A 15,268-nucleotide genomic window follows, 5' to 3' on the forward strand; every position below is an offset into this window, starting at 1 on the left:
TACAGTGTGCATCCATGCCGCAGATACCTGCCTGATCTGGCCTGATCTGCTCACCCGCTTCCTGGGCCAGATCTGTCTACCCCACCCCATCTCTTTTTCCTTTTACCCACTCTCTGCCCTGTTCCACCCCTTCCCCACTTCGCTCCCAATCCCTGCATGGCATTACCATCTCTGGCACGAAGGCCTGGTCCATCCTCACATGGACCTGGATGCTCACTGCTTGTGGTGGTGGGTATGTGGCAGCAGTGTCATATTTGTGACAGTTGCAAAACGTGTTATACCAGTGGAACTCATGTTCTGCCAGCATAACACGGCCATAGGACTGGGCTGCTAGTTAAAACAAAATAGTTTACGCATTAAATGCCTGCATAAAAATGTTTTACATCCCATCTAAAAGCTTGAGGAGACAGAACCCATCATATCTCCATAGGGAGTAGGGTGCACAGCTGTGGTACCAATCCCAAGAGAAGCCTGTCCCCATCCAATGAAATTGAACCAAGGAACAGGGCCTCTGGAGAAAATCCTTGGCAGAATCATATAGATAGAGGCAGGCAATTCTTAAAATAATCTGATCCCAGGCCATTAAAGGCTTTGAAGATCAATATAAGCCTTTTAAATTGAGCTTGGAAGTGAAAGGAGTTGATTGCTGTGATGTACCCCAATTGCTGTATGTATTTAATGACTCTAACCCCACTGAAGAGTTTTGGTGAGGCTTGCAGTGATACCCAAGCTAAACTCTAACCTAAGTATTTGTGGAAATTTACAATCTACATGTTAATGGCAAAGCAGACTTCTAATCAGAGCTGTATGTATGCCTTAAAATTCTGTGAGCAGGCCCTCCAAATTATTCACCAATGAAAGCTGCAAAAAAAGTGTGGACAAGGAGAAGGATGAAAAGAAGTACATCAGGAATACTTACTGGCTTGTTTAGCTTTTTCTGCATAGGTGGTGGTTAGGTCTTCATCAACAGGATGCTCCACAGGTCCCACCATGGGGATAAGGTGCCTCTCAGCTCGAATGACCTTTGTTGCATGTGGTAGAAGCATGGCCTCAGGGGAAAGCCTCCTATCTTCAAGTAATGGTGGCTGTAGCAAAGCCTCGCTCTCTGAGAAGGGTGTATCTGTGCGGCTTCCTGGCTGGCATACAATCTCCCTCTTGGCCACCCCACTAAGGCTTTCTCCTCCTTCTGTAGCTTGTGTCACTGCTTCAGGAGTGCTGTCACATCCACTCAACTCTGAGAGAGACACTTCATCTTGTGGTTCACCCGCTTTATTGTTTGTGCCCCCTGGTGGAGAACGGGGGCTCTTCTTGCGAGCTCTCCGGTGCTTTTCCTGGGCAATGTTGTCAGCATCACTGTCGGTTTCAGCATAGTACGCTTCACTATCTGGGGGTGAAGTTATAGTCTCCAACTGCTGCGGTCGACGGGACTGTTGCTCAGGTTGTGGTGCAGCTGGGGGGCCTGCTGGTTCAGGGCTGAGCACCTGGGAAGCCCGGCTGAATGGGGAAGCTGGTGAGGTTGATCGCAGTTGCCTAGGCGAGGGAGAACGCTGAACTCTCACATTGGTTGCCCTGTAGGAGAGAAGCAAAGAATGAGAGAATTGCTGCACACAGAGCTATGCACATTTTGGTTCAGCACAAAATCTGACTTTAGTATCCGATATGGCTTCCTTGAGAATCAACATTTTAATTTATAAAAATCCAATTTATGGTGAGGAAATTATGAAATGATAATAACAGATAAACAGATCCTCAGGCCCCTATATAATGTAATCAGACAAACTTTCTGGAAAATCCAGCCAAATTCACTAAATATATGTATTTACAATTTGTAAATGCATCTAATTACATTATTCATTCTTAGCACAAACTGTGTGTCTCTTTGAATCAAAACTCCATATTGCATGGCCTCTAGCTAAAATCTTGATTTTGGCTAAAATCAGGCTGGAGATATACAAAATCATGCAGGAGATGGACAGAGTAGATAGAGAGACGCTCTTTTCCCTCTCGCATAACACCAGAACCAGGGGACATCCACGAAAGTTGAGTTTTGGGAGAGTTAGGACAGACAAAAGAAAATATTTCTTTACCCAGCATGTAATTAGTTTGTGGAATGCTTTGCCACAAGAAATAGTTATGGCATCTTGCCTGGATGCCTTTAAGAGGGGATTGGACAAATTTCTGGAGGAGGAGGAGTTCATTATGGGTTACAAGTTATAGTAGGTTGGTGCAAGCTCTTGGTTTTAGAGGCAGACTGCCTTTGATTGCCAGATGCAGGTGAGGGCACCAGAACGCAGATTGTGCCTGTTGTCTTGTGTGCTCCCTGGGGCATTTGGTGGGCCACTGTGAGATACAGGGAGCTGGACTAAATGGGCCTTTGGCCTGATCCAGCAGGGCTCTTCTTATGTTCTTAGCTTCTTATCCAAGGGCAAGGGACTGGAGAATGGCCTGCAGCTGGTCACCCCCAGAAGGGTCTGTCCCAATTATGACTACTAGCAGATCCTTGGAGTAGCACTGGAGGTGCTGGTAGCACTCCAGGCACCACTCCAAGCAACAGTACTTTAAATTAAGGCCCAGATGGCAGCCACATACCTTTCCAATAGGGCTTAGGCTGGCTGGGATCAAAGAGTTGTTTAGGTTCACTAAGAAACATTGGAGGAATTTTATATAAATGTATTTTATATTGAGAGCTGGTGTAGCATAGTGGCTAAGAGACTGTGAATCAGAACTTCCGGGTTCAAATCTCATCTCTGCCACAAATTTAATTGATGACCTTAGAGTGCAATCTAAAGTGCTTGATTGGCCAGTACAAATTCAGCCCAGGAGCATCATGAACATGCTGTAAAGCATGTTTGTGCATCCTTGTAAGCCAGGTAGGCTGGCGCAAGGACACATGCCAGCCTCTCTGCACCGGACTCCAGCCAGCAACGGGCAAGTTCGTGCCGGCCTAGGGAGGCCAGCACAGGGGGGTTGGGGAGAGTGGCAAAAGGGTGAAAAGGGGGAGTTTTAGGGCAGGGGCAGGGTGGACTCCTGGGTTGACCTGGGTGGACTGGGCCCAGGTGTGGGGTGGGACCAGCCTGGGTGACGTAGGCCATATCCTTACCCCCCTCCTGAGCAGCCCAGCATTATACTGGGCTGCTCAGATCTGCACCAGCCATTTTGCTGGTGCAGATTCGAGCGGCCCTACTGAAGTGGCTGCCGCACTACATGGGGTAAGAGGAAATAAATCTCCTTACTCTGAATTGTGCAGCAGCCACCACCTACCCTGCGATGAATACAGTGCAGTCAGCCTGCCTGTTCCAGCTCAGGATAAGATTGGGCTGTTAGTCAAAAACTATTTACTCCCTCTTAGCCACAGCTGCATTTTGGAAGGGTGGGGGATAAAAATAATTACCTACATTACAGGGCTGTGGTAATGATTTCTTCAAAATAATACATGTGAAGAACTTTGCACACTCAGAAATCACTATATGAGTGTTAAGTATTGAATGAGATTATATATACAGCATGCCTCTCTACATGTTATAGATATCCTCAAAGAATTCCAAAAGGTTGCTGAAGCAAGCCTTCCCCTTGCAGAAGCATGCTGATCCTCAGCAAAGCCAGTTTAACAGTTATAGCCCTACCTAGCACATCTTGAAATCTGAAATCCAATGCAGTTATATGAACTAATCTAAGGCTGCAATCCTGTGCACACTTACATGGAAATAAATCCTATTGAACATCGTGGGACTTACTTTTGAGTAAACATACAGGATGCTGTAAATGATATTAATTTAAAAAGGAATGCAGCCACTATCAATCTACATTTAACTACAGCACACTATAGGCTAAAACTGGAGAACGGGACTCCAAGGATATATGATGCTATCACTGATCCTATTTAAAACTGGTGCCAAGCAAGCAAGAACTTACCAGTGTGGCATTCCAAGTAGACTGGCTTCAAATTTAACCTGCACTTTCAGCCACTATGCATGCAATGTTATGAAGTATAGTGGCCACAGATTTCTGGTGGCAGACAGGTAAGCAGGGATGGCCAAACCAACAAATTTATTGTTGTCTGTCCAAACAAACAAATTGCAGGTACTTATTCCATTCCTTCCCACAAAATCCCTTTAGTCAAAACAGAAAGTGCAGGTCATGCTGGGAGTTCCCAGCATGCATCACACTTTCTATTTTCTTTAAAGATACTGCAAGGAAGGAACCAGGAAGGTGGCTGCTTTCCCACCCCCTTATATTACTCCTTTCAATCCATTTAACTGTAGTGCGCAAGGAAGGAGTGAAATGAATGAAGCAGTTTGCTGCTGTTCGTGTCCCCCATGCGGGCCACTATTTGGCTCCTTCTCTGCACAGTCCCTTTAAGTTTAAAAGGACAGAGGGAGTGGAGTGGGTAGGGAAGCACCCATTAATTGTGTCCTGTGCACTAAAAGCAGGAAGAGGATCAATGCAGTGAACTGAAGCTCCTCAGTCTGCCATGAGCTAGAGCAGTGCTTCTCAAACTGTGGGTCAGGACCCACTAGGTGGGCCCCCATTCATTTCAATATTTTATTTTTAATATATTAGACTTGATGTTCCCATGGTCCGCGATTGCATTTGGGGAAATGTTACAGACCTGTACTTTTAACAAGCTACTATGCATATTCTTTTAACAATGATAGTAAATGGGACTTACTCCTGGGTAAGTGTGGGCAGGATTGCAGCCTAGGATTGTTAAAAATTTTCCTGCTTGATGATGTCACTTCTGATCAGGGCATCACTTCTGGTGGGTCCTGACAGATTCTCATTCTAAAAAGTGGGTCCTGGTGCTAAATGTGTGAGAACCACTGAGCTAGAGGAAGGCTGTGGCAGCTGAAGGGCACACCAAATCTGCCGCACCCCCCCCCCCCCCGGCCACCTGCTGCTGATGCGAGCAGCATTGTTCACTTCATGCCTGGGACAGGTAAGCAAACCAGAAGGCTCAGAATATTGTACAGGAAAGCTTTCCTGAAATGCTTGCCATTCTGGTAAAATGAGGCCATTTATTGCTCCATGTTAAAAGTCTAGTCACTGTTTGGATGGGAAATCATATGAAGATCTCAAGTAAACCATTCTGAGATTCTCCACCCCACTTTACAATAAAAGAGAAGGATATATGTATTAACATAAATATCTCTGCTTCAGGACAGAGCCTATTTACTGTGAAATGCAGAATCTTTTTAGTAGAATAATTCTATGCGCTGTGAGACTGAACTGTAAGCACTGGATTGGGCTATCAGAAAAGGTTTAGGATTTTTAATTTAGGAAAAATATTTACATCCTGCCATTCCTCCCCTCAAATGGGTCTTTCAAGGTGATTAACAACAATGGTTAAAATACAAAATTTTAGTAAAATTAAAAAAAAAATCCCACAATATGTTACATATTACTTATATTGAAAAATTCGTAAAACGCTGTTTGTTTTGCTCTGTGCAGTGCTGGTGCCAGATTGCTGGGGGTTCAGGGGCAAGTCTTACACTGGGATCCCCACAGCACCTCCTGCTCTCATTCAGTAGTGCACTATGCACTGGTTACTGAGGGTTCAGGGATTCAGCATGGCCAGGTGGGCCCTCTGAAGGGTGCAGACCTTTTGACCACTGCTGTCCAACTTCTGACACCCGGACAACCCTGACCCTATGCTCACTTCAATGATTTGCATACAGTGTATTTGAAGGCTATTGTGCTAACTGAAGCAACATGGTCATTTTTTTTCACTCAGCTCTACCGCCAATGCCAGGAGCCACTGCCCATCACAATTACCTTTTCACAACAATGTTGAGGATGCCATTGGAAGAGTCAATGATTTGCATGGCACTAGCGTGAGAGACACCAGCACATGGCTTTCCATTGAGTGACACCAATTCGTCATTTTCCCACAGACCTCCGCGGCACGCTTTGCTTCTCTTGCGGATCTAAGAAAGGAGAAAGCAGAAAGGATAGCTTGAGAAGGAAGAAGAAAAGAAAGTATTCAGTGGATTACTGGCTTGATTCTCTCCAAATGGCCTCCCCAAATCTGCCAAATCAGGACAAGTGAATCCTGGACCCTAATCCTAGAACCTCAAGTCCTCTCCAAAGGGGCTTTTTTATGGTGCTAATTACTGGTAATAATAATAATAATAATAATAAAACTTTATTTTTATCCCGCCCTTCTCCCAAAAAGGGACCCAGGGCGGCTAACAACATATAAAACAGATTGAAACATAATTTCACAAACAGATAAAAACATATTTGTAATCTGTAAACATATTTGGTAATCTGTTTAGTTGTTTTCTATCCCCTCCCACCCAGATCAGAGGAAGATTCTGAATTTGAAGTGACAGAGTGACAGCAAACTGATCCTGAACTCTTTAACCCAGATAATTCTGCATTGTCAATATGCTTTGCATCTTTTATTACAATAGCTGCTGTTTTTGCTCCTTCTACTGTGAGACCATTTCACTAACGCAAAGTCCATTCCAATCACAAGGCTTGGGGAGGGGTTCTGCTACATTACCAGGAGCATGAAATTCTCCTGGTTATGGCATTTCCCTTCGTCCTCAAAGGTTGCAAAAATGAGTCTCAACTGATCTCACCTGGCTCTGGAAATACACATGTCAGAGAGACAAGGCTATGGATATACTAAAAATAGCCACTAAAACGGCAGGCAGGAAAGCTCTGTGCCCTAATAAAATACACTGCTGGAAGAAAACTAAGTATTTTGAGGAGGAAGATGACATTTTCTTTAACAAGAACTACTTCAGAGTTTACAATAAATGGAGAAACCAAAGAAAAAACTCCCAGCAGAGCTGGACTTTCTGCTGCAAACATTCCATTCCTTCTGTCTGTCTCTGCGGGGAAATGGGACTGCTCAAGATGGCGAAATGATTCATGTTTTTCCCCCATGGGGAATTAGGACACATTTCCCACTTCAGAGATGACAGCAGAAGCGTGAAAAGATGACATTTACTTTGGGGCTGCTTGTTTTTCTTCTGACAGGCTTATTTCTGACAAGCAGCAAATGAGAGGGCAAAACTTATATCTGGACTTTCCCATTTTGGATTGCATGTGAGAGCTCACATAAATGATTTATCCTTAATTTAAAAAAATGCCTTGTACATAAAAAAAAACAAAAACCAATGGCATGAAGAAGGCTGGCTAGAAACTTCTTCCTAACATCTAGGTTATATATATATGTGTGTGTGTGTGGAGGAGGTGCGGGGCCAGCTGAAGACCCCCTGATACCTAACGTGGCATGCCAAATACTGCCCCTCCTTATCCAATGATGTGAACATAAGAACATAAGAAAAGCCTGGCTGGATCAGGCCAAAAGCCTATCTAGCCCAGCCTCCTGTTTCTCACAGTGGCCCAACAGATAATGCCACAGGGAGCACACAAGGCAACAGGAGATATCACGTGGCAGACCCTGGTCCTACCACTCTACAATGCTCTAGCTCAGCATTCTTCTCCCCTCTACATTTCCTCTTCTTCTGTACCCCCATCTTCCTTTTCCAAACCAGAGAATGGAAGGAAAAGGAGGAGCAGTGGAGATAAGTAGGCACAGAGATAGACACTCCCTCCAATTTGCTACCTGAAACAACTGCTCCAGTAGGCCTCGTGGATGGGCCAGCCAGGGCCATTCAGGGTCAAACTATAGTGCTGGTCGTTGTGGGCTTGTTTTTTGGTTCCTAAATAGCAGCCGCAGAGGAAATGCAGGTGGTAGAAATCAGTGTTATGACTACAGGGGGGAGAGTGGAAGATTTAAACCCCTTCTGATCCAGATCACCCCCTGAAGCTACTATTTGTCCTAGGAGCAAAGGTGGCACTTTGCCAAGAGCAATTTCTCTCCTGGGGCAAATGGTCACCAAAGGCGGAGGGGAGGGAATCTGCATTAGGATCACAGTAAGGAACAAAGGATGCAGCCCTCCCCATCCTCACAGGATGGAAACATTCTGGAGGAAAAACCCAAGCATACCAGGGTCAACAATGTACTTGATGTAACAGGTAATTTGGTTTCAATAATAGAATTTTCCATCTGCAGAATGAAAGTGCTTAACTCCTCAACTCTTTTTAAGGAGAACTAGGCCTCAGCCTCACAAAGGAGTAATAAGATTTCCACACTATTGGCATGATCCAGACTCTTTCCCTTTCTCTGAATACTAAGAGCAAGACTCTCTCTCTCTCTCTCTCTCTCTCTCTCTCTCTCTCTCTCTCTGTGTGTACTTTCTAAAAACAGGACGGTTGAAAGATCCCATGTAATGAAATAAAATTATAATACACTGACAGAAAATGTATCAATGTGCCAAGAGAACCAGACGTCCTCTGTAACATATCCCATATAGTGTGCAATGGAATCTGATTGTGTAGTATTGACAAGCCATATTTGGCTTGACAACTGTCCTAATGTTGTCAGGAAAGCCCATTATTTTCTTATTTTCTCATGCAATAAGTCCAGAGACATGAGCTGCTTATCTATTAAGAACATAAGAATTCACACTTAGAGAGAACCACACGGTCTGTTAAACTCTGCCTATAGCCAGAAACCTTAAGGTGAAGGGAACTTTAACAGACACTGGGTGGGGGGGGGGGGGAACACTGTGAATCAGTGGAAAACATCAAAATCCAAATATGTCTGATACATTTGAAGTTAATTTATTAATTTGAACTGAATTAGATATTAAGAGCCAGGTGCCCAAACACTGTTATCCACTTCTTTCAAACAAAAGGGATCCTATTAAATGTTTTCTTCTTGCTCTAATGCTTTGATCAGGCATTGATTTTAAAAAATCAGTTTTTAATAAATCCAGGTTTTAAACATTTAAACCCATTCTTAAAGGAGTTATATTAACTGTCTCTTAAAAATAACTTGACTTAAGGCCCTGTCCCAGAACAGCAAAAGACACGGCAGTGTAGATGTACTAGGGATGCCAGACAAAAGCTGGGCTGATGTAACTTGCACCTCAGCACAACTCCACTGGCAGATTGATCAAACAAGGAGTTTGAAGCATGATGTGGGAGGGACATTATTGGGATGTGGGAGAGATTAGGAGGAATTGACATATACCACATCTTAACTTTCCTTCAGACAATGGACATGCCCCAACATCAGAAAAATGCTATGCCAACAACAGAACTAGTGTAAGTAGGAGTAGCCCCAATGGGGGAAGGAAAAACAGCAGAAAATGGCTCTTGCACTTCCCACTTTCCTATGATGGAGCTAGGTAAGGAAAGATTTGTTCCCTTGCTCTGTGGTAAGCCCTTACTGCCTCACTGGACCTACTGCGCCAGCTCTGACCTGTGGACCCAGGAAGGTAGACTGAGACCAAGAAGGGGGTTAGGATATTGGTGGCACTGCTAATGCTGTTACCACCCTCTTCTTGGCAATGATCTACCCTCCTTCCCATCCTGTTCCACCCATCCCCTCCTCACATCTGTCCCCTGCGTTGAATTACCTGTGCTGGGAGTCTTTCTTCCACCACTGGCATGCAGATCTGACTGCTTGCCTCTTGCAGTGGTTGCCAGGCTATGGGATGTCGCATTTTGCAATAGCAGTAGAGGATCTTACACTACCTGAATATTACTTCTGGCAGCTCAAGGCGCTATTAGGATTGGGCTGTAAGTCATGTACAATTACGATTCAGCAGTCAGCCCACCTCTTCACAGGAATTTCTCTTTAGTAAATAAAGGCAGTGGTGTCACTGGACTTGGTGTCACCCAGTGTGCCAATGGTGTCACCTCCATGGCCCCTCCCCTTCCAGTTTTGCTTTAGCTCCATCCTCTCATGAGAATGGGAACAACTACTCACCAGCAACTCACCATAGTGCTCCTGGGCCAGCTGCCTACTGCAGCACTTTGAACAGTGTCACCTGCTGCCTGCATCCTCCACACCTGGCTAGAGATACCACTGAATAAAGGCTATCTCTACTATGCCACATAAAATAGGAACTGTATTGGAGCTCTGTTTCAATATTTTTTCTGAGAACTGAATCTTTATTAACTAGAGGCCTTGCAGGCACTTGACAAGTGAGCAGAAGATCACATGATCAGCAAGAATGCACTGACAAATTCCACCAACATGCTCCTAAGCCCTGCTCCCTGTCAATCATGAGTATAGCGCTTGCCTGCAGTGACAACTGCGGTACCCGGGGAGACTTTCTCCCATGATAAGGAACGGTGGGCATCCCACAAACTAATCCATACTAATTCACAATCAAGGCTTTCCCTCTTGCTGACATCATACAGTTAACCATTTCTACTACAGTATTTAGTAAATAGTACAGGCAGATGTTCGGATGCTATTGCTTTACAAAAAGCAGTAATTGGTTGGTACTACAAGGAATCCATCTGGAAATGTCCTGGGATAAAAGCAGCTTTCCCTAGATAGCAGGGCAGAATCATTTAGTTAAAACATCCCCATTCTCATTCATGAATCGTTAGCAAAGCTTCTCTGATGTTGATATGAGGTATGGTATAGATTATGTATAGTGCAGTAGCTAAGAGACTGAGCTATGAAACAGGAATGAAGCCTTTAACTTTTGTCTTCCCTTCTGCTATGAATTAAATGACTGTAGGCAAACCACTGTTTCTCAGCCTCAGCCCCTTCTTCTACATAGGCAATATGGAAATAATAATGCTGATTTACCTTACATAGCTCTTGTAAGGATTACAATAAAGTAATGTTAGGAATCACTTTGAACACTCTGAGGTATTATAAAATAAATGTTAAGTATGATTAGTGTAGTGATCACTGTCCATTAAAAGGTCAAAGTAGGCAACAGCATCTCCTTAGCCCTAAGGATGAGCAGCAGGTGGTCATAAGCTGCTTTCCCTACCATCTGGTAAATGCGGGTGTGTGGGAGAAAGAACATATGGACCAAAGTGATGGAAGAACTTCTGTCTTTACATTTCCACCTGATGTTGCTTCACCTCACTGCTTCAACTGTAACAATTGCGCTTTCTCAGCAAACTTCCTACATCAAACTTTCAAAAAACCTTCAAAGCAATCTTCCAACTTTTGAGGGTCACAGAACTCTTCCTCTGTTTAATATTAAGAAAGAATGAAGTGCTCACCAAAAACTACAGAGACAAAGGATCAGTAGCCGCTTTCATTTTGAAAGGAATAAGGCCAGGGTTGTTCCAATCCCTCTCCAATACTAATTGCAGTACTTGGGTCCCTTGTCATGCAGAAGTAAAGAAAAGCATTATAGTCTAACCCAGGGGTGTCAAACTTAAAGCCCAGGGACCAGATAAGGCCCGCAGAAGCTTTTGATCCTGCTCTCGTGCTCTCAGCTGCTGAGCAGTGCTGCGGTGTTACTGCTGTAAGGGTAATATGGGATATGGAAATTGGGCCACATATGCCACATGAAAATTGGGCTCTCCCATATCTTGAAATATGAGCAAGATTTGCGTATTTTCTCTTCTGTCATTTGCAGCTAATGAGTTTCTAAGTGAGACAATGTTCTTATTTTTGGTTATGACCTGTTTAATGACATCACTTCATGACTAATGACTTCACTTCTGGCCCTCAGCAGGCATCATGAATTCTGTTCGGTCCTCGGTAGGAAACAAGTTTGACATCCCCGGTCTAACCAATTTGGCTTCTTTTCACTTCTAAGCATCATCTAAGATTAACCTTCAGTTTTGATCACAAATATCACAAAGACTTTAAATCAGGTTATTAGAGGCACCACCTCTAGTTACAGTCATCCTTTTCAATGCAACCTCTGCAGGATTCCAGCAGTAACACAACCAGAGTAACATTCAGGCACTGCAACATAATGTTCAGGCACTGCAGTTGAAAAGATCATGGGGAGTTAAAGGTCAGGAAGAGCAGTTGCCCCCATGTTTCAGACAACAGGGGCTTATGAACAAGAAATGTCTGCCAGAAGATTTGCAGTGTGGGGGTACTTCTGTACTTCTACCCTTGGTTCCTTGATGTCCAGGTAGCAGCTGTGGCTATATGTGCTTTTGCTCAGCTTTGGGTGTGTGCCATCCTCTACACCCATATCTGTCTCAGATGGACCTGGCTATGGTCCTTGCTATTGCCACACACACTGTTTGGGGCTGCCTTTGAACATTCTTTGGAAGCTTCTGCTGGGACAGAATGTAGCTACTGCCCAGGTCTTGACTGGGGTGAAGCTTTATGATAATGTCTTGGCTTTTGTTTCAGCTGCACTGGTTACCCAGTCTGATTCAGAGCATCATTCAAGGTATTGGTTATTTACTGTATCTTTTAAATATATGGATCAAGACCAGGATACCAGAAGGACTACCATCCTCCATAGGAACCTAACTGTCCATTAGGGAGGGAGGTTCTTCTGCCTCACCTGCAGCGATCTGCAGCGATCCGAGGCTAGGTTGGCAGTGATGCATGAGAGGGCCTTCTTTGTGGTGGTCCCCATCCTCTGGAACCACCTGCCGATTCATCTGGCCACTTCCCCACTGATTTTTCACCAGAGATTAAAGGCTGACTTTTCAGCAGGCATTTCCTGGGCTCTTTTGATTCAATTTGTTCCCTCTGATTTGTTCCCATTTCTGATTTGTCTGTTTCCATTTAACTGTTTTAAATCACATGTCGAGGGGCAGTTCAGACTATCCACACACACCCCATGCAATTAGGCACCTGCTCCCTAGCATGCTGGGATGGAAGGGCCATGCAAACTCAAAGAGTGCACACATCCTGATTATGCGAAGATCAGACTAGCATTGTAGAATCAGCCTAGAGAGAGACTGTCTTGAGTTAAAAACAATGCTGTGATTGTCCCTAGCACTGAGGCAGAGCATTTCAAGTGTTCAGAGTACATATAAAGCACTGTGCCACATAAATAATGGGGATTATTTTTATAGCAATTATATTAACAAGACACACACATACTTCTCTTCTTATTTCAATCACTGGCATAAAATATTTAAGCATTTTAAAAATTTAAATATTAACATCCTCATGCTGAAAATGGGAGGGAGGCAATAAAGCTGAGAGAATAATACGTTCATAGCAGAGATGAGATCCGAACCAAAGTCTGTCTCATTCACAGGCTCTTTAGCCATATGCTAACTGTGTCAGTTACTATGAGCCCCCCCTTATCACAACACATGCTGTTAAGATACACTTTTTAAAAAGACAATTTAATCTTGAGTACTGTATATAGAAAAATGGTATGAGCATGGTTAAGTCTTCTGCTCTACACATACACTGAAATTAAAAAATAGCATCTCTGAATGGTCATTCTACAGCAAGTCCCATAGCTTGGTAGAAATGTCACAATGCATCTCCCATGGGTTGCTACAGCTGGGCAAGCCTCACCACCATTCGTCCCAAGTTTACAATGGCAATTGGCTAAAGAAGGGTTAAAAGCACCAGTCACACATTTCTTCAGCTATCTAAGTGTGGAGACACAGTGCAGTAAAGCTGTTTCAGATTGCTAAGGGCAATTGTTATCTTTGATACACAGGAAGCATGGCAAATCCATAGACCCACAAGTTTCTCAGAAGCATGAGTAGAGACACTTTACTCCTGCAGAATGAAGAAGAAACATGGACATATACCCTCTTTTTAGTGGATAGGGTGCTATGGGTTGTCTAGACATTTGTTAGACCTTTATTGGCCTCAGGGGAACAGCTCTGAGCTTTTCCTGCAATCTTAAAATAGGAATTGCTCATTCCATCTGCCACATTCATCAGCACAAATGCCATCATCTTGGCCTTTCCGAGTCTTTACCCTTGCTCTTCTTCTAACATTAAAAAAAAAAAAAAATCTGGAATGAGAACATGAAACTCAGTAATCAAGCAGCCAAGCAAACAGGCTCTCCTGTTCCTGTCAGATTGGGCACCCTCCACCTTGTTTCCACCTCTCATCCTACTTTTCTTTCTGGGGTACGGCTGCCAGGTCATAAAAGAACAAAACAAGTAAGGTCCACATGGTGCTCTGAAGCCATTTTTTGGTAAAAGAGGAGCAAGGGTCTCCTGCTGGTATTTCAGGAATGTGATTGATTGGGAGCCCAAAATTTGGAGACCGCTCTTGAATGAAGGGGTGGCTCTGTTACAAGGCAACTCTTCCGTAAGGAAACAAAACAACTGCACAAGGACAGGGCAAATCTCTATCCTGTGTAAAACGGGTTAATTATTGTCTAATTTCCTCAGGAACCCTGGGAGTTATATCACTGTATGTGTTGATGGTGGGAGAAGGGTGAGCCAAGAACCTCTAGCAAAAATCTCAGCATCTTGCCCAAATTACGGTTCAATTCCTGCAGACCTCAGATTGAGGTTTAGTTGTTTGCTGCTTTCATGGGGTTGCCTCTGTGATCCTCCTGCTGATTGTTTTTGTGATTTTTGTAATGGTTTGATTTGATTATTGTGTTGTTATTAATCTTTTAACTTATTTGGAAGGGGAAAGGTCGAATTAAAATATTGTAAAATAAACAATTTCCCCCCTAATTATCCAATATACGATGCAGACAGTGAGTGAGCATGTGTGCAAAAATACTGCCAAAGAAGAAAGAACTAAGAGGATTCCAGTTAGCTTTCATTCCCGACATGTTTTGATTGTGCATGTCAATCTTTCAAAGGGATGTAAAAAAAATGTCAAAATCAATGCAACAGAATATCAAAGAACAAACTCTTAACATCTCACAGAGTTAAGTCACTCTGTAATGCTAGAGACCTGAAAGCGGTGATTTTTCAACAAAAGAAATTGAGGGAGGGGAAGGTCAATCAGAATTGATAGTGTTGGATCACATTTACTCTTGCCTTAATAAGGACTGATCAATTCTATCACATTACAACAGAGATTCCCAAACTGGAGGTCGCCAGGGGTGTCATGGGAGGCGTGCTGGCTGAGCGGCTTAGCAGCCCCCATCAAGAAAAAGATGACTAAAAATTAATTTCAGTGTTGATGGAAAGCGTGGGCGGGAGGAAATGATTCACTCCTCCTTCTGATTGCCCATACTGTGCTTTAACTCCCCCACACAATTTTCTAGGAAATCAGTGGCAAACCAGACCAACACTTAAATTATGGAGGAAAATAGTATGATGACCCTTAATAAAGGAAGCTTTCTCCCAAATTTTAGCCAAATTATGCTTCTTTCTATAGTCTTATGAAACAAAAAGTAGAGGGGGAGAATTGCAAAAGGCAAGGGAACCAGGCTATCTGTGCCCTCACCCCACATGTTCTGAGCACTGAATCTCATTCTACATAAGAGTTTGCACCATCATCTCTAATTTGGGCCTTAAAAATTTTCTACTCCTAAATTGTATTCCTAGGAATTCTCAGCCTCCATGACTA

The 15,268-nt window shown here is 43.6% G+C and overlaps 1 protein-coding gene across 1 annotated transcript in view; it reads right to left on the reverse strand.

Moving 5' to 3' along the window:
- Positions 1–15,268, reverse strand: part of SYNPO2L (synaptopodin 2 like) — a 44,919-nt gene that overhangs the window by 18,674 nt on the left and 10,977 nt on the right. Inside the window, exons 2-3 of the mRNA XM_066619341.1 lie at positions 5,773–5,924; positions 920–1,569 (exon numbers count right to left, since the gene is read on the reverse strand). Coding sequence (XP_066475438.1) covers positions 920–1,569; positions 5,773–5,924 — 802 coding nt within the window. The remainder of the gene's footprint in view (positions 1–919; positions 1,570–5,772; positions 5,925–15,268) is intronic.

The sequence above is a fragment of the Tiliqua scincoides genome, chromosome 3, assembly GCF_035046505.1.
Source record: "Tiliqua scincoides isolate rTilSci1 chromosome 3, rTilSci1.hap2, whole genome shotgun sequence".
NCBI lineage: Eukaryota > Metazoa > Chordata > Lepidosauria > Squamata > Scincidae > Tiliqua > Tiliqua scincoides.